The 27,660-nt window shown below is 45.9% G+C and overlaps 1 protein-coding gene across 4 annotated transcripts in view; it reads right to left on the bottom strand.

Annotated features, from left to right (window-relative positions):
• ATRX (ATRX chromatin remodeler) overlaps positions 1 to 27,660 on the bottom strand; it is a 327,972-nt gene that overhangs the window by 247,599 nt on the left and 52,713 nt on the right. Inside the window, exons 2-7 of one of the 4 annotated variants that reach the window (XM_029607652.1) lie at positions 17,177 to 17,261; positions 16,635 to 16,690; positions 16,038 to 16,090; positions 7,334 to 7,458; positions 5,614 to 5,727; positions 2,050 to 2,159 (exon numbers count right to left, since the gene is read on the bottom strand). In XM_029607652.1, coding sequence (XP_029463512.1) covers positions 2,050 to 2,159; positions 5,614 to 5,727; positions 7,334 to 7,458; positions 16,038 to 16,090; positions 16,635 to 16,655 — 423 coding nt within the window. In that variant the 5' untranslated portion in view covers positions 16,656 to 16,690; positions 17,177 to 17,261. Of the gene's footprint in view, positions 1 to 2,049; positions 2,160 to 5,613; positions 5,728 to 7,333; positions 7,459 to 16,037; positions 16,091 to 16,634; positions 16,691 to 17,176; positions 17,262 to 27,660 lie in introns of those variants that run through there. The other 3 variants (XM_029607651.1, XM_029607653.1, XM_029607654.1) reach the window with 3 other exon arrangements.

Raw genomic sequence — 27,660 nt, 5'->3', positions numbered from 1 at the left:
CTGTAATAGTAGGCTTTAGACTGTCTCAGCAGCCATTCGTCAGCCATAGCTGAAGTTCAACCCTGCTTAGCTTCCAAGGTCAGATGATATCGGACTCATCCAGGTTAGAGAGGCCATAGGGCATTGCTCTAAATTCAAACCAGACTCATCAACTTCCTGAGAGCAAGGAAGAGCGATCCATCAGGGAGCAGCAAGAGACCATCTGCAATTCATTGCCACCACCTCAAGGCCTGCATAAGGCTAGCCTCAATTCTCCTATCCTGCGCATCCTTCAAGCCACTCCCCCTTCCACAGGGACAGTCACTCGCCTGGTGAAGAACACACCAGTGAATCCACTTTCAGAAGGCTCATCTGTTCTCTCTCTCTCTGCCAGATTCAGGGGAAACCATGCTACCAAGACTCGTCCCCCTGTAAAAATAGCATCTGAGGCACCCCATTCAAGATCAATTCTTGAATATCATCCATAATGCTTCACATAAAGAATCTAAATGGAATTCTCATTTGGCTTCAGCACCCAGCATCTTCAGTGCCTGGGCAATCCAAGCAGGCAACCCATCTCTATGAAGAAATGCAATATTGTGCTATACAGTTCCAGCCCCAGAGGAATTTCCCATCCTCCAGAGAGGAAGGGTCGCTTTCGCCATCCATGCCACCAGGGTCTCTATCAGTGTGGCCTGCAGCAGAAGTAGATACACCCGCAGCAGAAGTAGACACACCAGGTGTGCAGGGATTCGCAGACTGAGATCCTGAACTCTTACTCCTACCACATCGGCGACCGAGCAAAAACCTGGAACTTGGGCCTAGCCAAACAGCTGCTCAACCCACCAAGCTGCTTCCCAGCAGATCTGCACATAGAAAAGCTTGTGGACAACCGCGCCCATAACAAAACCGGGGACACCGGGCCTGCAGCCACTGAGAAGCTGTCCCCCACTGACTAGCCAGTTAGGGGAGCCCCAAAACCTCTAACAGGTCCCTCTTCAGACTCATTAATGCATCAGGCTGGGAAGGGTGGGCTCAGCAAAAACAGCCAGCAAAAAACTCCCCGAGCTTCCAAATAGCACTGATACAAGTTAGTGGGGGGAGGGGGCCGCCAAGCTGAGATGCCTGAATATGGCAAACAGCACAAAAGTAAATTCCCACTAACAGCACGCTCAAAGCATCTGAATATTTGTATCTTTGAATTAAAAAAAAAAATCAAGGCAGTGTTTAATCTAGCTTCTATATAGCTTTTTCAGTTAGCGTGGTGTTGTGCTATATTTACTACTTTAATTAGCAGCAAGAAATCAACAAGTGTTAAAATTTACCGTCAGACTTGTACTAATCCATCCCCTTTTTGTGCATTACCAGGCGTGCAATAAATGTGTATGTATTTTTCTTCAAATTAGGGTAAAACTTAACTTCAGCAATTTAACACCACTCAGTTAAAAGTTATGCAGCAGATGTCTTCCTTCTTCCTCAATAGGTCCCGATTAACCAAAGAAAGGGTTACTTTAGGAAGCACCCAAATGATGCCTATGCCAGGTTATTGAATGCAAACAGGGAGAAAACTTAAGGACTTATTTTCTTGGATCATTTCTGAGTTCATGACTGCAGATAACACTTTTTGTGGAGAGGTTTTTTTTCCTTACAGTTTATTATTTCAATGCATAAAGTTAAACAGATTCAAGAACCTGTGGAAGTGCTGCAAGTGATATAGCTGCATCAAATCCAGTCTGTTTTTCACCCCTGCTTCCCAACTCAGATATTTGTTACATACCTCTGCCCTTGGAAGTAATTCATAGGTTGTCCCTGCTGAAGATGAGAGGACAGAGGAGAACTAGGGGGGAAACTAGATATTTTTGCAACGTTTTGTTCTGCTTACAAATTTTATGTGGAAGAAAAAAGAATCACCCACAAGCATACCCACACTATTTACGACTACATCAAAGTATTAAAAAAATACTCTGGCACAGACTAAGCTGTTGCTCTAACCAGTTTGACAAAAGCAAAGGCAGTTCTAGCAAATGGAAAATTTGTTTTTTTCTGCGTTAATGCAAAATTATTACATACCTTACAAATAAGGACTTTTAGAGCAGGATGTCTGTGGATTGAATCTTTCTGAAAATGGTTCACTTGTTGGCCACATGCTGTGCAGCTCACAATTCCATGCAGACCTTCCTCTACAATATGAAAGAGGATCAGCAAGTTAATAGGAGATAAGACTGTTCAGGAATTGAGCACTAATTACGAGAGAGAGAGAGAGAATCCTGGGAGCACTCCAACAAACACTGAAAAGATTCTTCAAAGCCTGGCCTGAAATCTGCTATCCATAGGTATAACACATGTCTCAAAATACTAGGCAGAACAAAAACAATTTTTTTTTTTACCTTAAGAACATAAGAACATGCCATAAAGGGTCAGACCAAGGGTGCATCAAGCCCAGCATCCTGTTTCCAACAGTGGCCAATCCAGGCGACAAGTACCTGGCAAGTACTCAAACACTAAGAAGATCCCATGCTACTGATACCAGTAATAGCAGTGGCTATTCCCTAAGTCAACTTGATTAATAGCAGGTAACTGACTTCTCCTCCAAGAACTTATCCAATCCTTTTTTGAACCTAGCTACAATAACTGCACTAACCACATCCTTTGGCAACAAATTCCAGAGCTTAATTGTGCGTTGAGTGAAAAAGAATTTTCTCCGATTAGAGATGCGGCGACCAGAATTGTACACACTATTCAATGTGCAGTCTCGCCATGGAGAAATACAGAGGCATTATGACATTTTCCGTTTTATTCACCATTCCCTTTCTAATAATTCCCAACATTCTGTTTGCTTTTTTGACTGCCGCAGCACACTGAGCCGACGATTTCAATGTGTTATCCACTATGACACCTAGATCTCTTTCTTGGGTTGTAGCACCTAATATGGAACCCAACATTGTGTAATTATAGCATGGGTTATTTTTCCCTATATGCATCACCTTGCACTTATCCACATTAAATTTCATCTGCCATTTGGATGCCCAATTTTCCAGTCTCACAAGGTCTTCCTGCAATTTATCACAATCTGCTTGTGATTTAACTACTCTGAATAATTTTGTATCATCTGCAAATTTGATTACCTTACTCCTCGTATTTCTTTCCAGATCATTAATAAATATATTGAAAAGTAAGGGTCCCAATACAGATCCCTGGGGCACTCCACTGCCCACTCCCCTTCCACTGAGAAAATTGTCCATTTAATCCTACTCTCTGTTTCCTGTCTTTTAACCAGTTTGTAATCCACGAAAGAACATTGCCACCTATTCCACGACTTTTTACTTTTCCTAGAAGCCTCTCACAAGGAACTTTGTCAAACTCCTTCTGAAAATCCAAGTACACTACATCTACTGGTTCACCTTTATCCACATGTTTATTAACTCCTTCAAAAAAAGTGAAGCAGATTTGTGAGGCAAGACTTGCCCTGGGAAAAGCCTTGCTGACTTTGTTCCACTGATCCTGGTACGTACAGGGAATGGATGATTTTAATGATAGGTTACAAATTTTTACTAATAGGTCTGAAATTTCATTTTTTAGTTCCTTCAGAACTCTGGGGTGTATACCATCCGGTCCAGGTGATTTACACTACTCTTCAGTTTGTCCATTAGGCCAACCACATCATCTAGGTTCACCGTGATTTGGTTCAGTCCATCTGAATCATTACCCATGAAAACCTTCTCTGGAACGGGCATCTCCCCAACATCCTCTTCAGTAAACACCGAAGCAAAGAAATCATTTAATCTTTCCGCGATGGCCTTATCTTCTCTAAGTGCCCCTTTAACCCCTCGATCATCTAACGGTCCAACTGACTCTCTCACAGGCTTTCTGCTTCAGATATATTTTAAGAAGTTTTTACTGTGAGTTTTTGCCTCTACGGCCAACTTCTTTTCAAATTCTCTTAGCCTGTCTTCTCAATGTCTTACATTTAACTTGCCAACACTTATGCATTATCCTATTTTCTTCTGTTGGATCCTTCTTCCAATTTTTGTTTTGTTTTTTTTTATTCATAAGCAAAGAGTTCTACAACTAAATCCAGTTCTTAAGGACATCTAGAGGGCAATTTTCAAAAAGGTTATTTACCCAGTAGATTGTTGTGATTGAAAGTTATCTTCTTTTATAGCCGCTAAAGTATAAATGCATGCGCAGGCTTTCCAAATTTGCATACTTTTCGTAGAATTAAAAGAGGTGTTCAGGTCAGGGGTAGGAAAGCACCAGTCACACATTTTATTTTCAAATATATATGCTGTATTTAGTCCAATCAGCTGTTCACAGAAAAGCAGGAGCAAAGCATATGCACACTTGCAGCTCATTTTCTGCAAGTATAAAATTTGGGCACCTTACAACTAGGCAAGCTATTAAAAACACTCTCTGCTCTTCACAATTAGTGTAACATTTTATTTCACCCAAATTTTCAGTCTATCTAAACACAGGAAAATGGACTCTGCACCATGTCACACATTTGTTTATGCCTTATAGCAAAAGCAGTTTCAATTTAATTTGTTTTAAAACAGAGATAGTTCCATTAAAAAAAAAAAGTGTTCCAATAACCCCTTGCACCTAGAAAAGAAACATGTTTCAATATCTAAAAACAAACAATAACTGGGGGGACTGGATAGCAATTTGTGCTCAACCGATAAGGTTCTTGTGGCCTGGTTTGGCCTCTGTTGGAAACAGGATGCTGGGCTTGATGGACCCTTGGTCTGACCCAGCATGGCAATTTCTTATGAAGAATGTAAAAAAGGGTAGACCTGTACCCTTAAGCACTGAAATTTGGTTTTGCTAGTCAAATTAAATATTGGAAGCCATTTTTGATTAAGCATAATTTCTCCTTTGGATTTTGTATCATTTAACAAATTTTCAACTCTATTTACCATAGTACTAAATACCAGATATTATCATTATTGCCTGTCCAGTTTGGTTATGTCTCATGGGGCTAAATCATAATGCACAGTACATGGGGAAAAAAATTCAGAGAAATACAAATGTCATGCAACTTAAGGAAAATTCCTATTGTGTAGCAGATAAGGTTAGCCAAATTAACTAAAATATATTCAGACACTGAACCACTAAGAAATGAAAATGCTAAAATATGCAGCTAAATTAAGAATTTTGATTACAAAAACTGCAAACTACATATTTAACCGAAACACAAAACAGCAGACTGCCAGGCCCATACTGCATCCACAGCTTTACCCTTGGTTACCTCAACTAAGGCTCCTCTATGCTCATCCCATGCTTTCTTGAATTCACCACCTCTTAGGGCGTAAACTCCATTTAATTTCTTAATACCCATACCTAGAGTGCTCAGCTAATTTACAATCACATTGCGTGAAAGAGTTCCAAAGGATTTCCTCAAATCTAAGCATGCCACATTCAACACACCCGCCTAATATAATCTCTTAGTCAACTTTGTTGGACGTAACTTCCTGCTGGAAAAGCCAGCTAAGATCATGCCATCTGCTGGATTCAAGATAATTATCATTAAATAAGTTAAATGGGGTTATTTGGAAGTCAATTTGAAGAAACCTGTACATTCAGTCATCCCAGTGTGAGTTAAGAATATTTGAAAGGTAGTCTTAAGTTTTTATTTACCTGCACGTTTCTTGGGAGTTTCAACTTTAAGTTTTGTTCTGCTTCTAAATTCAGGACCTTTAAAATCATCTTTATCTTCATTTAGCACTGGTTCTGGCTGCACGACCACTGTACCTAGATTGATTTAATTTAAAAACAGAAGAAAAAAATATTTACAAGCACATAAGTTTGGAAAACAAAATGTTAAACTACTTCTAGTACTAGCTGGCACTTCTCTCTATATAAAATCATTCTAAAATCCTTTGGTTTAGAGCAGCATTTCAATGCAATTGAATGAAAAACAAGCTGTACTGAAACACTTCCCTAAATCCTGAAACTACTCTAGAAGCCACTATTGCAAATATGCCGACTGGATTCTCAACTCAGATGAATACATCTCTCATACAATACAATACAATTTATAGTCGTCATGGATGTTCTGAAATCCAGACCTCTTTGTAGCCCTCTAGGACTTGAGTTGAGAAAAAGTCTCAGAGGAAAATAATTTTTCAAAGAACATAAACATCTTCCTTTTGCCTTGAGAAGAAAAAGAAAAAGTTGATGGAATCCAGGGAGCCCCTCAAGAAGAGCTTTTGTTGAAAAAGCGAAGACGTAAATATTAAGGGGTATTTTTTTTAAAAGGAGCGCGCGCGCACACACGTATGCCCGATTTTATAACATGTGCGCGCAGGCACGCACATGTTATAAAATCGGGGGTCGGCGCGCACAAGAGGGTGCACAATTGTGCACCTTGCGCGCACTGCCTTCCCCCATTCCCTACCCCCCCCCCCCCCCACACCTTCCCTTTCCTTACCTCCCCCGCCTTTCCCCCCCTACCTTTTTTTTTCCTTAGTTTTGTTCCAAAACTTACTTCAACCCTGGGGCTGAAGTAAGTCGCACCCACTGGCCGACTGCAGGCACACGATCCCCGGCACAGCGGCCGCTGTGCCAGGAGCCTGACCCCCATCCCTTCCCCGCCCCTTTTTGCAAGCCCCAGGACTTATACGCGTCCCGGGGCTTTACGCGTGTCGCCTTTTTAAAATAGGCCCGGCGTGCGTAAACCTTCTAAATTCTGGCCCTAAGGATTTAAATGGTTTGCACAAGCTCCTGGACCACTGCAGCTCTGACATACAGAACAGTTGACCAGAGGCATCGTAAAATAATTTCTCCCTACAGACGCTAAGGGGCAATTTTCCCCTGAATGCACAGGATTTAATCACGTATCACAATATCTTTCAATGACCAAACAGTATATCAGCACATAAGCCATTTTAAACTATTTTCTCTAGATCATTTGGAAAGCAGGAGGCACCAATAAGTCAATTCCTTCCTGGACACTACACTAAACCCTTGCAGGACATAAGAGAACATGAATCAGCTCTCTAACATGTACTGGTAAGGGTTCAGAAATAGCTAGAAGCACAGTACCTGAAGGGGGCCTTTTCAATCACAGTGCAAATACATTTTAATTTTAAATTTATCTTCTCCCTGAAAGGGTATAAAGCATTATACTTCAATAACATTTGCATACGAGAGCATTTCAGCATAACCTGGCTAAAAAAAAATAAATCTACTGTAACATTTAAATTATCTACAAAATTGCTTTTCTGAAGCTCCTTTTTTAGGATTAGAAAGTACAGTTCGTTATGCTAAGTGACACATGCCACACTCCCCTCACCCCCCAAAGAGATCCTGTGGCTGGGTTATATTATTAAATTCAGAAAAAAGATGCATCAACTACCTTTAGGTAAACTATTCACATCAACATCGTTTTCAGAATTTTCGTTCGATACATCTTCATTAAGAACATCATCCAACATTTCTTCATCATCGGATTCAACATATTTGGTAACAAATGTAGGTTTTCTGTAGGGCCCAAACAAAATCCATGTCTGATTAAAGAAGCAAGTTGGCAACTTCTAAGTACTAAAGCAGGCTCACCTCTGGCCAATACATAGCTAATGTCTTCCTTAGTCACAAGGACGCTGCTGCCGCCAAAAAAAAAAAGAAAGAGGCGGAAAATACTGAGGAGCTGCACTTCCTGCAGGGGTATATGTACTAGGGGCTGACGTCAGATTGAAATCTGATCAGTCTCCAACTGCTAACAGGAATACACTATATCCACTGGTCCTGAGTCCATCTGCTACACGCTAGGAAACCAGAGTTGCTTACCTGTAACAAGTGTTCTCTGAGGACAGCAGGATGTTCGTCCTCACACGCGTGACATCATCAGATGGAGCCCCAATGCGGAAAACTAATGTCAAAGTTTCTAGAACTTTGACTAGGCACAATGAGCATGCCCTACACCATACGAGACTGCATGGACGCAACATAGAATTACAATTAAAAATTTTTAAAAAACCAGAAGAAACCCAACTCCATGGCTTGGCGGGCGGGTTTTGTGAGGACTAACATCTGTTACAGGTTACTCTACTTTCTCCGAGGACAAACAGGATGGTAGTCCCCAAACATGGGTGAACGCCTAGCTACAGGCTCCTCCCCAACACAAAAGGGGAACAACAGACACCTAACCAGGTGTGAACAGGCACAACACTGGTGCTGTCGGTAACACAGGGAGGAGACAGTCTAAACCCAAACAATGGGCCCTAGATTGTGGTGTAGAACCCAACTCTCCCAAACAGGTTCCGAAGGACAGACCGGCCGAACCCTACTGTCGCGCCGTCCATCCCTATCCAGACAGTAATGTGATGTGAATGTATGGCGAGAACTCCACATTGCAGCCTTACAGATCTCCTCCACAGGAACTGTTTGCAAGAGAGCCACCAACGCTGTCATGGGTCTGACAGAATGAGACTTCACATGACCCCCAAGATGCAATCCCGCCTGGGCATAACAGAAGGAGATGAAATCTGCTTGCCAATTGGATACTGTCTATCTAGCAATGGCAATGCCTAACCTATTCCTATCAAAAGAAACAAAAAGTTGGGTGGACTGCCTATGGGCTTCTGTCCATTCTAGATAGAAGGCTAAGGCTTGCTTGCAGTCCAAACTATGCAGTGCTAATTCGCCTTGGTGTGAATGGGGCCTGGGAAAGAATATTGGCAGGACAATTGACTGGTTAAGATGGAAATCCATCACCACCTTAGGCAGGAACTCAGGGTGCGTATGCAGGACCACCTATCATGATAGAACTTAGTATAAAGTAGAGATGTGCATTAGTTTTTCATGAATTAGTCAATTTCAACAACAACAAAAAAAAAAACGAACCGCAGGAAAAACAGATTTTCCCATGGGGGCCCGAAAACGAAGCCTGAACTGAAAGAACAATGCACATCTCTAGTATAAAAGTGGATAAGTCACCAACCAAGACCTCAAGCTCGCTGAAGTGATTGCCATCAAAAATATGACCTTCCAGATCAGGTATTTCATGTCATAGGTGCACAGTGGCTCAAAAGGAGCTTTCATCAGCTGAGCTAACATCACATTGAGGACCCCAAGACACAGCAGGAGGCTTCAACTGAAGCAAGCCGCACATGAAACGTACAACTATAGGCTGTTCAGAGATGGGTGTACCATCTACACCATGGTGGTATGCACCAAATGTATTCAGATGAACTCTAACGGAGTTGGACTTTAAGCCAGCCTCCAATAAGTGTAGGAGGTATTCAAGCAGCTTTTGTTGTGGGGCACAAGAATGGATCTGGAGCCTTCTGCTCACATCACATGGAAAACCACCTCCACTTCAGTCCATAAGACTTTCTAGCGGAAGGCTTTCTAGAAGCCAGCAGGACCAGACACACATTCTCTGAAAGGTCAAGGGACTGCAGGACTAACCTCTCAACATCCAGGTTGTGAGCAACAGCATCTGGAGATTGGGATATCGCAGCCTGCCTTGATCTTGTGTGATGAGATCTAGGGAAATCCCCAGACTGATCAAGTCTCTGGATGCACAACTCCCATAGAGGTGGAAACTAGACCTGTCTCGGCCAATGAGGGGCTATGAACAAGTTACTAAAAAGAGAAGAATTCAAGATGGTTTCCCTGGGTACCTTGATCCCCCTTTTGCAAAAAAGGGGACTGGCTATGCTCCCTCAACCTAAAGCACTCATACTTCTTCACCTGGGAAGATCTCAATATCTCAGAACTGTGGTGGGAACATGGCAATTCCAGGACTGAGTGTTGTGTCTGCCCCATGGGACTTCACAAAATGCCTGGCTGTAGTGGCAGCACGCCTCCACAGACTGGGAGTGCTGGTCTTCCAGTATCTGGACGATTGATTGGTCAAGAGCATGTCTCAGGCAGGGGCCATCAGGTCTATGCCCTTGACCATATGGCCGCAACTGTCCATGTTACTCCCTTGGCTCATTTACCTCAGAATGGTGCTCAGGGCCATGTACCTGTTTGAGACCCGTGGAATTGCTATATTCCCACCACAATCTGAGATACTTCCTTGACTTGGGAAGATCTCAATATGAGTGCTTTAGGTCGAAGGAGCATAGCCAGTCCCTTTATTGCAAAAGGGGGAATCAAGATACCCACGGAAACCATCTTGAATTCCTCTCTTTTTAGTAACTTGTTCAAGGCCCTTAGGTATAGGATGGGATGGAGTCCTCCTGTTCTGTTTGAAATCAGGAAGTATCTGGAGTAGAATCACAGCCCTGTTTGCCCCAGTGGTACGTGCTCCACCGTTCTGGCCATTAAGAGGGAGGAGAGTTCCACTTGCGCTACCGGCCCCTAATGTGGGCACAGAAGGTAATTCAGCAGGACACCCAGTAGATTCAATTGGTATCCTTGGCAGACAATGGACAGAACCCACTGGTCCAAGATTACACCAGGTGTCTGGTTCAAAGAACTGCAACCTGCCCCCATCCGGAGGGTCCATCATCCCAGGTATGGGCAACTGGCTTATGTTCCCTATGGTCCAGTCAAAATCCCTTCCCTGAAGTTCTCTGATGAGCCGGGTGGGATCTGGGGGCTTTCTACTGCCTGGGATGGCCGCAGGTGCCCTGATAGTGTTAACTGGAGCAAGGAGGCAGAGGATAGTACTTCCTCTGGCAAAAGAAAAGGCTTCCTTGCCCCCGGTCTCGACAGCCTACTGGATGAGGGTGGTTCCGGAGTACTGGCGGAGAGTTGTTGGAGGGTCTCATGGTGGTCCTGAAGTTGGGCCACAGCATTTCTCACCCTATGTCCAAAGAGATGATCTCCAGAACATGGCAAGTCAGCAAGTCATTCCAGTACCTCCGGTCAGACATCCAAGGCCCGCAGCCAAGCCTTTCTGTGGGCGCCAATTCCCACTGCAAAGAATCTCGATGCTGTCTCAAAAACATTGTTGCTCACACAGACCTTATATGTTTTATGTACTCCAAACCCCTGTGCACCAGCAATATGAAGGTGTCTTGCTGCTGTTGAGGCAGCTGCTCAGCCACCTCCTGCACCTGCTTCCACATATCCTGCAAGTGCTGGCTCACAGAGCTGGTAGGCAGCGATGCGAGCAATAAACGTGCTTTGGAAAATATATAGCTGGGATATTGGGGGTTTCCATCCCAGTTGCTCCACTGTGGCTGTTTGGTTATATCCCGGAGCTGCGGATCCGTGATCTGGGTACTCGCCTTTTTATCCAAAAGGCGAGTACGGTGGGGAGGAGAGCAATCCTTGGACAATGGCGAGAGGTAGATCCACCCTCCTTTTGGGTGTGGAGAAACCTTTTGTTTACCATGATGCATATGGAGTCTCTCTCTTCCAAAGGACCTCCACAGTTGCGGAAGAGATTCTTAGACATTTGGGAACCATATATTCAATCGCTCCCGCACCGGGCTCGGAGCCGAATTCTAAATGACTGACACACAACGAATCCAAATCCGAGGAGCAAGTGCGGAAGGGGTTTATTCTTCTTGTTCTGCTCACAACGTTGGACGCGGGTGCGCTCAGTGATGGACTGGACTTTCTTGTGAAAAGTTCACTGGACAAAGATAGACGGTGATTGGGTGGGGGGGGGGGGTTTGGTACTGGGGTTTCAGTTCTGTTATTGTTGTGGTTGTTGTCAGTACTGCTGGGGGCGGTGGCAGAACAAACCGCGCCCAGACAAACGTATTCTTGTCTTTTTGTACTTTGACAAAATTTAATAAAATTGTTTAAACATAAACGTGCTTTGGACACCTTCCAAGAGCGTCATTGCTCTGTGGTCCTTCCCCAGGGGTGTTGAGGAATGGGTCAGAGAGTGCTTGGCCTTCTTGAGAGCAGATTAGACCACCACCTGGTGAGGCAGCTGATGCTTATCGAATCTGGCAGCCTTCTGAACGAGGTAGACACGTCTGCCTTTTAGTAAATGAGAGGTGGTGTTTCTATATCCTCAGCAGCAACTCCTTAAGGATCTCATATACTGGGGACCACCACAATCTCCACAAACTGGAGGAATTCAAGCATTTTGTGCCTGGCATCCTCCTCTGTCAAACGTTGAAATGGGATGGTCTCTGCCATCAATCCTACAAACCCTGAAAAGGTCAAGTCCTCAGGCAGGGACTTCCTTCATTCATCTGGAAGAGAAGGGTCTGATGGGAGACCATTGAGCCCTCAGTGGAGGACTCCGTCGCATGATCCCCGCAGGAATCAAAGGGTCCCTCATACTCACTGTATGCTACAGAGGATGGGGACCTAGGTGCTCCGCTTTCATCAGAAGGTGCAGGCACCGGTAGAACTGGATGGGGATTACTGGCCTCAGCGACTCCGCCAGCCTCTGCAGAGCTTCCTCGAAGAAGGAGGAGCCAGCAACGACCAGCATGTCAGTAGGGGGAGGCCTCTGTGCCCTGCCAGGTATCGATGTTGCCTGTGAACTAATGCCAGCTGAGTTGGTAAAGCACCAATAAGCACGTTTAGCTTCTCCAGAAGCGGTACGAGGAAGGGAGGCACCAGGTCCGGTGCCACAGGACCTGAGCCCTGAAGTGCTCATTCCACCGCCAACTGGATTTGGCACGCCAGCTCAAGCATTGCCAATGCCAAACCCAACTAGCAGGAAGAAGAGGTGGCCAAATCTTGCTCAGACCCGCGAGGGTATCTGACTGGCACCAGGACCGGTGGAGACCGCTGCAGACCCCCCCCCCCCAGCACCAATAGAGGATAAGCTCTCCTTGTCACAGGGGCTGCTTTGTGGGCATCGCAGCAATAGCTGTTGCATCCTCGCGCCCAGTATCTTGCATTGACAGGGACCAGTGCCGATGCTTCTTAGGCTTCCCTTGATGCTTGGCCCTGTCTTTCCCCATGCCGAGGTTCAAGACGACGGACCCAGTGTACTCAGCCCGAAGGAGATTGACAATGGTTGGCCTCCAATGCCCCTTTCCGCTGTCGGCATCAATGGAACAGACGGTCCCGCCATTGCCGATGGCATGGTGTCCAACGGTGCGGCTCCAAGGTCCCGCCAAGGCTGCCAAAGCCAATGGCTTGGACTTCCTCAATCCGAAGAGCTGATCCAACTTGTCAAGTCAAAACCAATGTCCCTTTGCATAAGCGACTACCTCAGAAATCATGAGATGCCCCCCCACCCCCCCAGGCAGAGGATACACACTCCTCATGAGGAACAGTGATAAACATGGTCCTTGTAAATTGGGGGCATCAGCGAAAACTGGATGTGGCCATGTCAGGGTGAAACAAAAGGGCCGCAAAGTCAAAAGCGATGGCAGCAAGCATCAATGGCTAGAGGGCACCAAGGCACTGCCACCACAAGGGAATCAAAGGCAAAAGGAAACTTACCTGAATGCCAAAAACCCTGACTAGGGACATAAGAACATAAGAACATAAGAAAATGCCATACTGGGTCAGACCAAGGGTCCATCAAGCCCAGCATCCTGTTTCCAACAGTGGCCAATCCAGGCCATAAGAACCTGGCAATTACCCAAAACCTAAGGGCTGGATTTTATAAATTTGCGCGAGGGGGTACTTTTGTGCATAGCCCCGTGTATCTTATAAAATCCGGGGTCAGCGCGCGCAAGGGGGTGCACATTTGTGCAACCTGTGCGCGCCGAGCCTGGCGCGCGTTGCCTGTTCCCTCCGAGGCCGCTCCGAAATCGGAACGGCCTCAGAGGGAACTTTCCTTCGCCCTCCCCCCACCTTCCCCTACCTAACGCACCCCCCCGGCCCTATGAAATGTCCCCTAGTCCTTCTATTATCAGAAAGAGTAAATAACTGATTCACATCTACCCGTTCTAGACCTCTCATGATCTTAAACACCTCTATCATATCCCCCCTCAGTCGTCTCTTCTCCAAGCTGAAAAGTCCTAACCTCTTTAGTCTTTCCTCATAGAGGAGCTGTTCCATCCCCTTTATCATTTTGGTAGCCCTTCTCTGTACCTACTCCATCACAATTATATCTTTTTTGAGATGCGGCGACCAGAATTGTACACAGTATTCAAGGTGCGGTCTCACCATGGAGCGATACAGAGGCATTATGACATTTTCGTTTTATTCACCATTCCCTTTCTAATAATTCCCAACATTCTGTTTGCTTTCTGACCGACATCACACTGACATCACACTGACATCACACTGACATCACACTGAGCCGACGATTCCTCCCTGGGTGCCTCTTTTTTAGATCCCTCCAATGTCTTTCTGCCCTTCTTGTACTTAGTGCCTATCACAATTCCAAGAAATGCATTTCAGACCATCAGATCTGTTTCCTAAATGATTTATTTTATTTCTTTATCAATTTTTATAGACTGTCGTTCGGTTTCGCCATCACATTGGTTTACAAAGTTTCAATGTTTAACACAGTGTTCAAAATTCATTTGCTTGTTAACATATTTATCTCAGTCATTATAACACACAGGCCGATACAGTAAAGCGCGGCCGCGGTTACCCTGCTTCTAACCCGCTTCTAACTCACAACTTGGCCGCGCAAGTCCAACCCGCGACTCACTATCCCTTCTAACCCATCCTCAGACACTACGGGAATGCACAGAGTGGGACCCAGCGACAGAATCTAAGGAAAAAAATGCGAAAACGCAAAAAGCAAAAAGGTTTTCCACAAGGTTAAAAACAGCTAAAGTGAGCTCAATCATACCGCAAGACTTACAGCTCTGCGAAAGAGACTGAAGAGGGACCCCGCATGGGCATGCTCAGTGAGCCCAGTAAAAGTTCTAGAAACTTTGATAGCAGTGACCTGATGTCACCCATGTGTGAGGACTACCATCATGTATGTCCTCCGAAAACTCACAGTAACACACTATAGATGTGTAACGAGGACTCACCAATGCATCAACTATATATGAATGCCAAGTCCTCTGCTTTCAAACCCTTTCATAACACAAAGCATCATCAACAAATGAATGTCCTGTCCCTGCAATGCTCAGCTCTAGTTGCTGTACTAGTCCTGGAGACAACTGCATTCTTTAAATGTTGAACTACCTTTCACTGTCTCAATATAATTATCCAAAGAGAACAATGCAAAAGGGACCCATCTGCTTTTAAAAGCTCAAACACATCAACAAATTCTTACATTCATCTAGGAAAAGGTTTCCCAAACTAGAGAGCGCCAATTTGCTAAGAGTAATATGCTCCAGCAGTCAAATTCTGCTACAAGTCGTCCTGCAACAGATACTGGCTCAATCATATGGTGGAAGAAACACTGTATGTAGGTCAAATAATACATTGGGTAGAATTAAATCTAGATAAGACCATCAAAAATTCATATTAGAAACAAGCGGCCAAATACTCTGCTTTCATTTCTCACAAGTTTCTGCTCTGCAGAGGAGTGTTGTAGTTAGTGCTTTAACTGATAATCCTAAAAATGCTAGCAACTAAAGGATAAATTGAAAGTGCTTAAGAATAAAGGCACAATGTACTAAATGACATATACCAAGCCCTATTTACAACTGCAACGCTAGATTTCATGGGAAAAATAAGCAAAATAGGACAGTGATTTTTCCCCTATTTTATATCACTTCCCAATTTATTTTTAAGAATACAAAGATTGTTTAAACAGTTACCCATTTAAGAGTAAAATTTAAATATAATCATTTAAAATGATAGCTACACATGAGTCGCTTGCAGCTATAGAAGGAGGGGGCATGTCCCTGGGCACTCTCTCCCCCACTTCTCATCCATGTCTACTTGCTTCCCACTCCCATAACCCTCCCTCCCCCTCACAGCTGCCAAAATCCCAATATGCCTGCACATACACATCAGGCTGGCCAATAACCGTCCAGCCTGCCCCTAGGAAAGAGAAACCCAGAAGTCAGCCATGGGTCGACCCGAGCCTATCCCTAGCTTCACAACAGCTTTTGCATTTTAAAAAAACAACAATCCTTTTTATTTCTATGTTCAGAATCCATTAAGCAGCAGTTCCCTCTTTGCCAATTATGGTTGCACTGGAGCAATAAAAACCTGTTAAATTACTATAATAGTATCAATTATTCCTATATTTAACTGAATCATCAACTAAAGTTCATTTTCAAAAAAATCAAAAACAAAAACATTCCTTCTGTCAAACTAACCTTTTTGAACGTGATGATCCTAAGGATTTGGATGTTTCTAACGGACTGCTTCCCTGAAAGGAAAAGCATGAATTAGTATTTTACGGTGTCCCCTGCCTCAGATCCTAAGCAGTCACAGTAACAGTGAAATACAGGTACTAGTTGTAAGGTGGCATTTGGCCAGCAGCCTCTTTCTATTTCTTTTAATTTTCAGCTTAATCAGAACCTGACCCAACCAGGATAAGGTACTATGAGCCTTCACTGACAGCTACCAAGATTTTTCCTTCATTTTCAGTAACTTCCCCCCAACCCTTTCAATGTAATCCAGCATACAAAGTCTTCAGACTTCATTTTCTCCTGGAACCCAGCACGTGTGCTCAACTATCCAGTAGCCGTCATTGTTGCACAATAGGTGGGGGTCCCCCTTGAGTATCTGTAGACCTGAAAAGCAGGGGCCAGGCTCAACCGAATGCCATGGGGCTATCCCAAAAATATATTTTTAATGCAAAAACTTTTCATCCAACTTTACAGCAAGCATATCAGCCTAGTCCAAAACGTTTTGGAAAAATATGAAATGGGTTGCCGGGAGAGTTAATATGTATCATGCCATATTCATACCTCTTCCTTATTGTGCTCCATTAGATACGGTCTACCGACTGACTTGTTACTTTTAGCTAGAAGGAAAAAAAACATAAAAAACCTAATTCAATGATGCCAAAGGGAAGGTAAAAAATTCAGACAGGAGATACTTTCAGCACCCCACTCATATCGCCAAGGCTGGTTTCAATTTTACCTATTCCTTTAACATGGATAGGGAGTTCTATTTTCTGTTATTTTATGTTCTCTGGAAAAATAAGGAGAAATTACTATGTACCTGATTTAAAAAAAAAAAAAGAAAAAAGGAAATTAAGAAGATAGGTGGATCCATGACCAGTGGGTTATGCACATCTACCAGCACATGGAGAAAGAACAAAGCTGACGTCACAGTAAATATACCCCTGCACTGACATCAGCCCACCAGTATTCTCTGCAATAGCCAACTGTGGACAAACTAACCAAAACTTAATTAACAGACAACCATTCCAGCACTCAGCTAACAGAAAACCACTGAGCTCAGGTAAGGAGTGTAGTAAAAGACTAGGGACTGGATTGATACTTACCAGCAACTCCTGGAACACGCAGCAAAGCAGGAGGACAAAAGCACCATCATCCAGCAGCCAAGGACAGTAAGCTGGATCCACCTACCTTCATTAAAGAAAAGGAAATTATCAGGTACATAGCAATTTCTCCTCTCTTAGTATTCAGATAGGTGGATCCATGATCAGTGGGATGAACCAAAGATACTCCCAAACAGAGCGGGAGGCTGCCCACGGTAAGATGAATACCGCATGTACGAAGGCTGCATCCTCCCAGGCTTGCACATCCAGGCAGTGATGTCTGGAAAAGGTATGCTAGGAGGACCACGTCACAGCTTGGCAAGCCGACAGGAGATAGCAATCTAATCTCTGCCCATGACCCTGCCTGAGCCCTAATGGAATGAGTCCTAACCTGACTAGGCAATGGCTGTTCAGCATCCACATACACGCCTGTGACTACCTTCTTAATCCAGCGGGCTATTGTAGCCCGCGACCCTGGCTCACATTGTTTACGCCCACTTTAGAGTATAAACAGTTAGTCCGTCTTTCTGAGAAGTTTAGAAACCTCTAAATATCTCAAGATATACCTCTTGACATCCAAGCACCATAACAGCTGATATTCATCCACATCTGCCTCGAGTCGGCAGAGAAATTGATTGATTCAAGTGAAAATCCAAGACCACCTTTGGCAAAAAGGACTGAACAGTACACAACTGTATCGCCCCCCCGGAGTCACTCACAGAAACAGTTCCCAGCAAGACAAGGCCTGCAGTTCGGAGACTCTACACGCAGAACAAACTACCACAACACACACAGTTTTCAAGGTAAGTAACCTCAAGAAAAGGCTAAGCAGCAGTTGAAAGATGGGACCAGCCAGAAAATCCAAAACCAGATTAAGACTCCACAAAAGCACTGGCAACTGCAGGAGACAACGAAAATGCTTCATCCCTTTTAAGAAACGAGCCACATCTGGAGAGCCGACAAAGATCCCCCATTCATCTGACCTTGGAAACAGGCAATAGCCGCCACCTGTACCTTCAATGAATTAAGGGCCAACATCGTACACAATCCATCTTGAAAAAATTCCAAAATGAGCAGGATCTTAACCAATGAGGGAGAAACCCTCAATCCTCACTCCAAGCCTCAAACACTTGCCAACCTAGTACATAGGTAAGGAAGTGTAGAACTTTGCCACCCTTGCTACGAACGAGAATCATCGCAGTGGAATATCCATGCTTCAGCATCTGAGCCCCATCAAAAGCCATACGTAAGACAAAATAGTCAGATCTTTGTGAAGAACAAGCACCCGCTGTAGCAGATTCCTGTGGACCGGTAATCGGATAAGAGGGTCCACCAAGAACCTTTGCAAATCTGCATACCACAGCCTCCTGGGCCAATCTGGTGTGACCAGAAGCACCAACCCCATGTGACTATCGATCCTCCAAATCATTCTGCCCCACATGGGCCACAGGAGAAAGGCATATAGCAGTTTGCCTACCAGTCACTCCTGCACAAGGGCATCGATGCCTAAGGATTTTTGATCTCTCCTGCGACTAAAGAAGCAAGGAAACTTCGCTTTGTGAGATGTCACCAGCAGGTCTAGAAAAAGGAGGCCCCAGCAGTCCACTATGCCTTGTTTGACAATTCCCATTCTCCTGGATCCAGACTCTTGTCTGCTGAAAATGTTGGCTCTTACATTGCATTTTCCTGCAATGTGTGAGACTGAGATCTCCTGAAGATGCACTTCCATCCATTCCATAAGCTGGGCTATCTCCTGCGACACTTGCTGGCTTGATTCTTTCCTGGCGATTGATGTAAGCCACTGACTTTGCATTGTCTGACATTAACTAGATCGCTCAACAAATCATAAGCATGCTAACCAGACAGCTCAGGCTTCCAGCTGATTAATGCTCATAAGAACATAAGAAATTGCCATGCTGGGTCAGAGCAAGGGTCCATCAAGCTCAGCATCCTGTTTCCAACAGAGGCCAAACCAGGCCACAAGACCCTGGCAAGTACCCAAACACCAAGAAGATCCCATGCTACTGATGCCAGTAATAGCAGAGGCCATTCCCTAAGTCAACTTGATTAATAGCACTTAATGGACTTCTCCTCCAAGAACTTATCCAAACCTTTTTTTAAACCCAGCCACACTAACTGCACTAACCACATCCTCTGCAACAAATTCCAGAGCTTAATTGTGCATTGAGTGAAAAAGAATTTTCTCTGATTAGCCTTAAAGGTGCTACTTGCTAACTTCATGGAGTGCCCCCTAGTCCTTCTATTATCTGAAAGTGTAAATAACCGATTCACATCTACCCGTTAAGGACCTCTCTCATATACCCCCTCAGCCATCTCTTCTCCAAGCTGAACAGCCCTAATCTCTTCAGCCTTTCCCTCATAGGGGAGCTGTTCCATCCCCTTTATCATTTTGATTGCCTCTCTCTGTACCTTCTCTATCGCAACTATATCTTTTTTGAGATGTGGGAACCAGAATTGTACACAGTAGTCAAGGAGCGGTCTCACCATGGAGCAATAGAGAGGCATTATGACATTTTCCATTTTATTAACCATTCCCTTTCTAATAATTCCTAACATTGTTTGCTTTTTTGACAACTGCAGCAGACTATTTCAAAGTATTATCCACTATGATGCCTAGATCTTTTTTCAAAGTTTCCGGAGAGTCTTCAACACTGATGGAAGAGGTGGATAGACGTACAGAAGGCCCGTCCTCCAATGGGCTGCAAAGGCATCCGTGGGTGGCATGCCATCCAACCTGGTCAGAATAGTACCAGGGCACCTTTGCCTTCTTGGGGGAGGCAAAAAGATCCACGTCTGGGGTCCCCCCAGACATAGAAGAGCCGATCCCCTATCTCCCGTTTCAGGGACCACTCGAGATGTTGGAAAGTACAGCTCAGTCAGTCTGCTAGGGCATTCTCTGCACGCGCCAGGTACACAGCCCGGAGAAATATCCCTTGCACCAGTTCCCAGCTCCAGATTTAAACTGCCTCCTGACAAAAGGAGGAAGAAACATAGAAATGACGGCAGAAGAAGACCAGTCTGCCCAGTAAGCTTTCACACATTTTTTTTTCATACTTATCTGTTACTCTTGTCCTTTATAAGTAACTTTTTGATTCTATTTCCCATCCCCACCATCGATGTAGATAGCAGTGCTGGAGCTGCATCTAAGTGAAGTATTTAGCTAATTGGTTAGGGGTAGTAACTGCCGAAACAAGCAAGCTACACCCATGCTTATTTGTTTACCCAGACTATGTAATTCAGTCTTTGTTGGTAGTTGTCTGAATACAAATCATCTTTTCTTCATTACCCCTGCCGTTGAAGCAGAGAGCTATGCTAGATATGCATTGAAAGTGGAGTATCGGGCTTATTTGGTATGGGGTAGTAACCGCCGTAACAAGCAAGCTACTCCCCTGCTTTTTTGTGGATGCAAATCCTTTTTCCACATTTCCTCTTGCCGTTGAAGCATAGGGCAATGTTGGAGTCGCATTAACCATGTGTATGTTTATACCCCCTTGCTTGTTGATACCACATGGCCACTTGGTTGGCCAAGCGATTCTGGAAGGCCCATAGGACGTACAGGATTGCCCTGAATTCCAAGAGGTTTATCTGGAATTGAGACTCCCTCACAGTCTAGAAACCCTGGGTACGGAGGCCATCAACATAGGCTCCCCACCCCAGGTGGGACGCGTCCATGGTCAGCACAACCTGAGGTGAAGATGCCTGAAAGGGAATGCTCCGCTTTATGTCGAATGGAGACTTCCACCAAGTTAGGGAGGTCCAGAGTGATGGAGACACCTGGATGTGGACCTGGAGGCCCTGAGTGGCCTGTTGCCACTGGAGCGCAGGGACCTCTGGGCTCATCACATATGGATGAAAGGGAGTGACATGCATGGTTACAGCCATGTGCCCTAAAAGTTGCAACAAATGCCACGCTGAAACCAGTCTGCTCATTTGAATCTCCCTCGCCAGGGAGGCCAGCCACACGCTCTGTCATGTGGCAGGAAGGCCTTGGTTTGTGACGCATCCAGGACGGCCCCAATGAAAGCCAGCCATGACAAGGGGCGGAGGTTTGACTTCGGGTAGTTGATTAAAAATCCTACGTACTCCAGGACCTGAATGATACTGTACCATGCCCACAGTGTCCTGACCTGCATGTCGCTTTGCACTAACCGGTCATCCAGGTATGGAAATACTTGGACGCCGAGCTGGTGCAGATAAGCCCCTGCCACAGTGAGACACTTGTTGAAGAGCCAGGGCATAGAGGCGAAGCTAAACGGGAGCACCCGGTACTGAAAATGCTGGAGCCCCACCAAAAAGTGAAGGTACCTCCTGTGACTTGGGAGGATCACAATGAGGGAACAAAGTCAGTCCCCTTGGTTCAAGAGGGGAATTATGGTGCCCAAGGATACCATCTTGAATTTTTCCTTTAGGATTCTTTCAAGGATTGCAAATCCAAAATGGCATCGGAAAAGGTGACTGGCATATGCCCCCTCACCGCCAGTCAAAATCCCGTAGCGGGATCAGCCTCTGGTGCTGCGGCCTGGAGCGGGGGGCCAGCAGGAAGTACTTTCTAGGCCTATAGAAAGGTCTCCTCGGTCCCGAACGTAGCGACCATTTGGAAGATGCTGGTGAGGCAAAGGGTACAGCAGACAAGTGCTGGAGGGTCTTATGGTGGTCCTTTAACTGTGTGACCGCCTCCTTGATCTTGTCACTGAAAAAATTATCTCCGGTGCACGCAAGTCCACCAGCCGGTCCTGAACCTCAGGATGAAGGTCCAAGGTCCTAAGCCAGGCTAGACGACGGGCAGAAATACCTGCTGCCGCTACACATCCTGCCGTCTCAAAGACATCATAGGTAGCACACACCTTGTGCTTACCACATTCAAGACCCTGTTGGACAAGTGCAATGAGAGTTTCCTATGGCTGCAGCGCTAGACCATCCGCCACCTCCTGGACTAGTTTCCAGAGGTTGCGAGTATAATGGGTCATGCACAAAAGGTAGGAGACGATCCGGGCTATCAACATGAATCCCTGATGCACCCTCCTTCCCATGGCATCCCATGCCCAGTTGTCTTTACCTGGAGGGGCTGACAAGTGTTTTTGACCTCTTTGCCTTCTTAAGCATCGACTCAACCACCACCGACTGGTGAGGAAGCTAATGCTTTTCGAAGCCTACAGTGTGCTGCACTAGGTACACCCCATCGGCCTTCCAGTTAACTGGGGCGACGGAGAGGAGGTTGTTCCCATAGCCGGAGGAGAAAGTCCCGGAAGATCTCATACACCAGCACCGCTACGACCTCCTTCAGGTCGTTGATGAACTGGAGGATCTCGATCATTTTATGGCAGGCATCCTCTTCCATCATAAGCTGGAAGGAGATTGCCTCGGCCATCACACGGACGAACCCAGCGAAGGTCAAGTCCTCAGGTGGGGGAATGCCAACATTCCTCAAAAGGGGGGAAGGATCCAATGGAAGGTCATGGGAGTCCACTGATGAGGCATTAGATATCTTGGCCCTAGGGGTAATAGGGGCCCCTCGGGAACCCAGAGAGGAGGGGTGTGGAGCCCCGGGCATAGCCTTAGGTGCAGACACCAGGAGGCTCGGAGAAACCACGGGTCCCAGAGGGCTGAGCTGTGGCCCCAGGAGTACTGGGCATGGCGCCGAGGGAGTTTGAGATGTAGATGGAACCAACGGCCCCTCATCTCCCAAGGAGTTCCCCACGAGGCCCAACTCGGACGCCTTGCGCTTGTGTCCCCTACGGGTCACCGAGGGATCGCAAGGCACCAGCATCAACTGCATTGGCAGGACATTGAGAAAGTATGCGTGTCTGAATGTAGACCGCTTGCAGAAAAGGATTCGCACAGAATTAGCCGTTTTCGCTGATGGAATAATTCAAGCAGTGGATGGACATTTTTTGTTGGATTGGATTCGATTGTCACAACCGTTCCTCTGAAGCAGGACTCCGGTCCGAAACATGGCCATGTCGGGACTTTTGGGATTTTTTCTCCGTGGATAAGTATTCCAAATTGCAAAGTACTAACTGTTCCACTTGCTGAGAGATTTTTTGCATCAGTTTTGTTGAGACTGTTTTTATGAAATATTGAAAATTTAAAAATATAAACAAGATATGTGGTTATAATTTATTTATTTAAATTCTTTTACTATACTGATACTCAAGACGAGGTCTTATCGTACCGGTTTACAATAGAACAGGGGGAAACCAATTAACAACTATATAGAAGGTAAAGTTACATTAAACAGGGAGCGAAAACATGGGAGCTGGAAGACAGGAAAGATTTTAAACGATAACAACTGGAGAGTGATAAAATAGTCAACAAAAAACAATAGAGTAGCGAGTCAAACAGATTGTTGAGCTCGGCTATAGATTTATCTTAGGCAATTATTAACATAATATATCTTGTGAAAGGAGGAAACATGGAGAGGTAAGCAGGGGGGGGTGGTGGCAGGGACTGAAATGGGGAGGGGGGGAGAAGTTAGGGAAGAGGTCGGAGGGTGAAAGTAATAATTAAAGTAATGAGACCCCTTATCGCAATTGAGTTGGATTTATAAATGCTTACTCGAGATTGGAGGGTCCAACAAAGTTCTGTCGGTGATAGGGTGCTTTATAATAGATGCCAGTACATTGTTTGGGTTATATAAGGACATTGAGAAAGACATCAAGTCAGTCCAGCAGTGGTTCCAACCTAGGTCACTGCAGTCTGCATTGGCGCAGGCATCTGTGCAATTGCCAGCCTCGAAGGCGTCGGGGAAGGCACTAGTATCAGTGGAGGGACCACCGGCTTCCATTCGCACAAACCAAACTCCACAGCCAGGCGCACTTGATGCTCCAGCTCCACCTCAAACCCTCTGACGAGAGGGGAGGCTGAGAAGGGAGAGTTGGGCTTAACTCCTCCTCAGGGCTCCAAGGAGGGTCGACGGCTGGCACCGGAATCAGTACAGACAGCCCCGGACCACCGACACTGAGGGAAGATAGGGCCTCCTCATATTGAGGCCGCTTATGTGGCAGGGCAACAAGCACCATGGTCCTTACACATGCGAGCGGGGACCAGTGCCGATGTTTGCGGGATCTCCCATGGTGTGCGGCTCGGTCTTTCCCAGCGCCGAAGACTATGAAGATGATAGAGGACTTCGAGGACACAGACACCAGCCAATCCCCCAAGCGCCCCTGCTCTGAGAGCTTCAGGGGAGGATCAGTGACTGGGGGATCCAGGGCAATCTGTTCTCCTCGGTCCCTAGGCGTCCGTGACAGACTCCATCTGTCACGGTGCAGACAGCCCCGGACCACCGACAGAGGGAAGATATATATAGATATATATCTATATCTCTCTCTATATATATATATATCTATATCTAGCTATAGATAGCTATATATAGTTATACAGACCTGTTACCCCTCCGAATATGATTAAGAATGCTGTAAAAATACTGTACATTGTAGTTATTTTATTATAGTTGTTCTATTTATTTTTACTTATTTATTTCTGCCAATCAGTTTATCAATAGTTACTGTTACTATAATTGCATATGATACTCCTTATTTAGTTACCTTGTCATTAGTTAAACTTTCTTCGACTGTTACTTGTAAGGGCCCTGCCCAAAAGTTTTTTGTTTGATGTAAACAGATACGATGTGCGAACGGCTATCGGTATAGAAGAGACTTTAAATAAATAAATAAATTATATATATCAGCAGATGGAGACTGAGCAAAACTGACATCTCAGTGTGTGTGTGTGCTGGTAGAGGTGCATAACCCACTGATCGTGGATCCACCTAACTGAATGCTAAGAAACAGTTTTAGTTATAATAAACAGGAGAAAAACAGTGAAAAAGAAGTTATTTTTTTCCATTGATTTTCTGTTTTGTTGACAGCAGAGTTGCTTACCTGTAACAGGTGTTCTCCTAGGACAGCAGGATGTTAGTCCTCACACATGGGTGACATCATCAGATGGAGCCCAGCTCAGAAAACGTCTGTCAAAGTTTCTAGAACTTTGACTGGCACACGGAGCACGCCCAGCCTGCCACTATCTGCGCGGCCACGCGGGGTCCCCCTTAAATCTCATGCAGAGAATTACAAAAACTAAAACAATCTTAGTAGAAACCCAACTCCGTGTGAGGAGTAACATCCTGTGTCCTAGGAGAACACCTGTTACAGGGTAAGCAATTCTGCTTTCTCCTAGGACAAGCAGAATGGTAGCCCTCACACATAGGTGAATACTGAGCCTCCTGAGCCAACCACAGGCCCTGGGTGCAGAGCCCTTCCATTTGGGCATCCCACCCCAACGTGGACGCATCGGTGGTGAGGACAACCTGGAAGGAGGGGGGTTGAAAAATAACCCCCTGTTCCAGATTGGTTAGGTCCTCCCACCAGGACAAGGAAATTCTGAGCGGCAGAATGACACAGATATGGTCATTGAGGTCCTGGGAGGCTTGCTTCCACTGTACCCTGCGCATATGTAGGTGGGCAAAGGGAGTGGCATGGACCGTGGATGCCATGTGACCCAGAAGGTGGAGCATAAGATGGGCAGAGACCCGCTAGCTCCGGCACACCAGAGAGAGCGCTCATTCGCAAGGGAGATAGGCCTTGCCCTCTGCCATGTCCAGGCGGGCACCAACAAAACCCAGGTGCAGTGACGGATGGGACTTCAAGTATTTGATAGCAAAGCTGAGAGACTCCAACACCTAAATGGTTAAGCATAGAGACCACAGCTTCCCCTCTTGGGAATGATTCTTGATTAACCAGTTGTCCAAGTAAGGGAACACCTGCACCCCTAGACGGCACAGGTGAGGCCAAACAGAAACACCCTGTATTGAAAATGTCTGGTGCCCACCAGGAAGCAGAGATACTTCCAGTGACTGCAGGAGATCTCGATTTGTGCATACACTGAGATTGAGGGAGCAAAGCCAGTCTCTCCTCTGCAAGAGAGGGATCAGAGAGTCGAGGGAGACCATCTTGAACTTCTCTCGTTTGAGAAAACAATTCAGAGCCTGTAGGTCTAGGATGGGATGAAGGCCCCTGGTCCTCTTGGGGATCAGGAAATATCTGGAGTAAAACCCCGTTTCCTGCTGCCACAGAGGAACTGGCTCAACCGCCCTGGCCTGAATGAGAGCGGAGAGCTTGGGCAACAGTATTTCCTGATGGGGAGACTAATCCCAAGAGAGGCACGGGGGGGGGGGGGGGGGGGGGGCATCCCAGGGTGCACTCAAGAAGTTTAGACGATACCCTTGGCTCATGATGGAAAGGACCCACCTATCCGACGAGGTCCAGAAAGAGGCGCAGGCGGCCTCCTAATGGTGGATCCGGTCCAGAGAGCATGGTGACAGGACTTATGTTCCCTCTCCACCAGTCAAAACCCCGTAGCAGGGCTCAGCTGAGGCACTGGCTGGGGTCTAGCCATCCGTGGCTGCTTAAAGCAGCCCCTAGAGGACACCCGCAGAAAAAATCCACGGGAAACCAGAAAATAATATTTTCTCTGATGGCAAAAGGACCTACATGCCTCTTACCTAGATGACCTTCTGGCCGGGGGAGGGGTCAGAGGTGCTAGCTGAATGATACTGGAGGGTCTCATGATGGTCCTTTAGTTGAGTCACAGCATCCCAAACCTTATCCCTAAAAAGGTTATCCCCTGTGCAGGGGAGGTCCGCCAGTTTCTCCTGGACCTCCGGCCGGAGTTCAGAGGCTCTAAGCCAGGCCATCCTGTGGGCGCTGATGCCCGTTGTGGCCACACGAGCTGAAGTCTCAAAAATGACGTACGTAGAACCCACCTCGTGCTTACTGAACTCTAAGCCCTGTTGGATGACTGATAGGAATGCATCCTGCTGTTGTTGAGGGAGGCATTCCGTAAATTCTTGAACTTTTTTCCAGAGGTTCCAGGAATGTTGAGCCATATACAACTTGTAGGAGGTGATATAGGTTTTTAAGGTTGCCCTCTGGAACACCTTCCAACCCAATGCGTCCCATTCCCTATGTTCCTGACTTGGAGACACGGAAGCATAGGTCCGAGACCGCGTCGCCTTTTTTGAGGGCGGATTCCACTACCACCAATTCGTGGGGGAGCTGGCTCACTCAAACCTGAGGGACTTCTAAACGGCTTCTTGTTTACCGGAGATATGGAAACAGGATGTTCCCAAATGCGCAGGAGCAACCCCTTGAAGATCTCATGCACGGGAACTGCTACCACCTCTTTTGGTGCATTCACAAACTGGAGCACCTCCAGTATATGGTGTCTAGCAACCTCTTCTGTGAGGAGCTGGAATGGAATACTCTCTGCCATGGAGTGGACAAAGCCGGCAAAGGTCAAGTCCTCTAGAGGATACTGGCGCCATTCCTCCGGGGGTGACTGTTCCGAAAGGACATACTCAGAGATGTCTGAGAAGGACTCAGCAGTAATTCTAACCCCCCCCCCCCCCCCCCCGCATGGGTCGTATGGGGCTTCCTCATCACTGAGATGCCCAGATATCAGTGGGGGAC

The sequence above is a fragment of the Rhinatrema bivittatum genome, chromosome 6 (genome assembly GCF_901001135.1).
Source record: "Rhinatrema bivittatum chromosome 6, aRhiBiv1.1, whole genome shotgun sequence".
In the NCBI taxonomy this organism is placed as follows: domain Eukaryota; kingdom Metazoa; phylum Chordata; class Amphibia; order Gymnophiona; family Rhinatrematidae; genus Rhinatrema; species Rhinatrema bivittatum.
The sequence above is the reverse complement of the archived record's forward strand: the minus strand, read 5'-3'. Positions and strand labels throughout refer to the sequence as shown.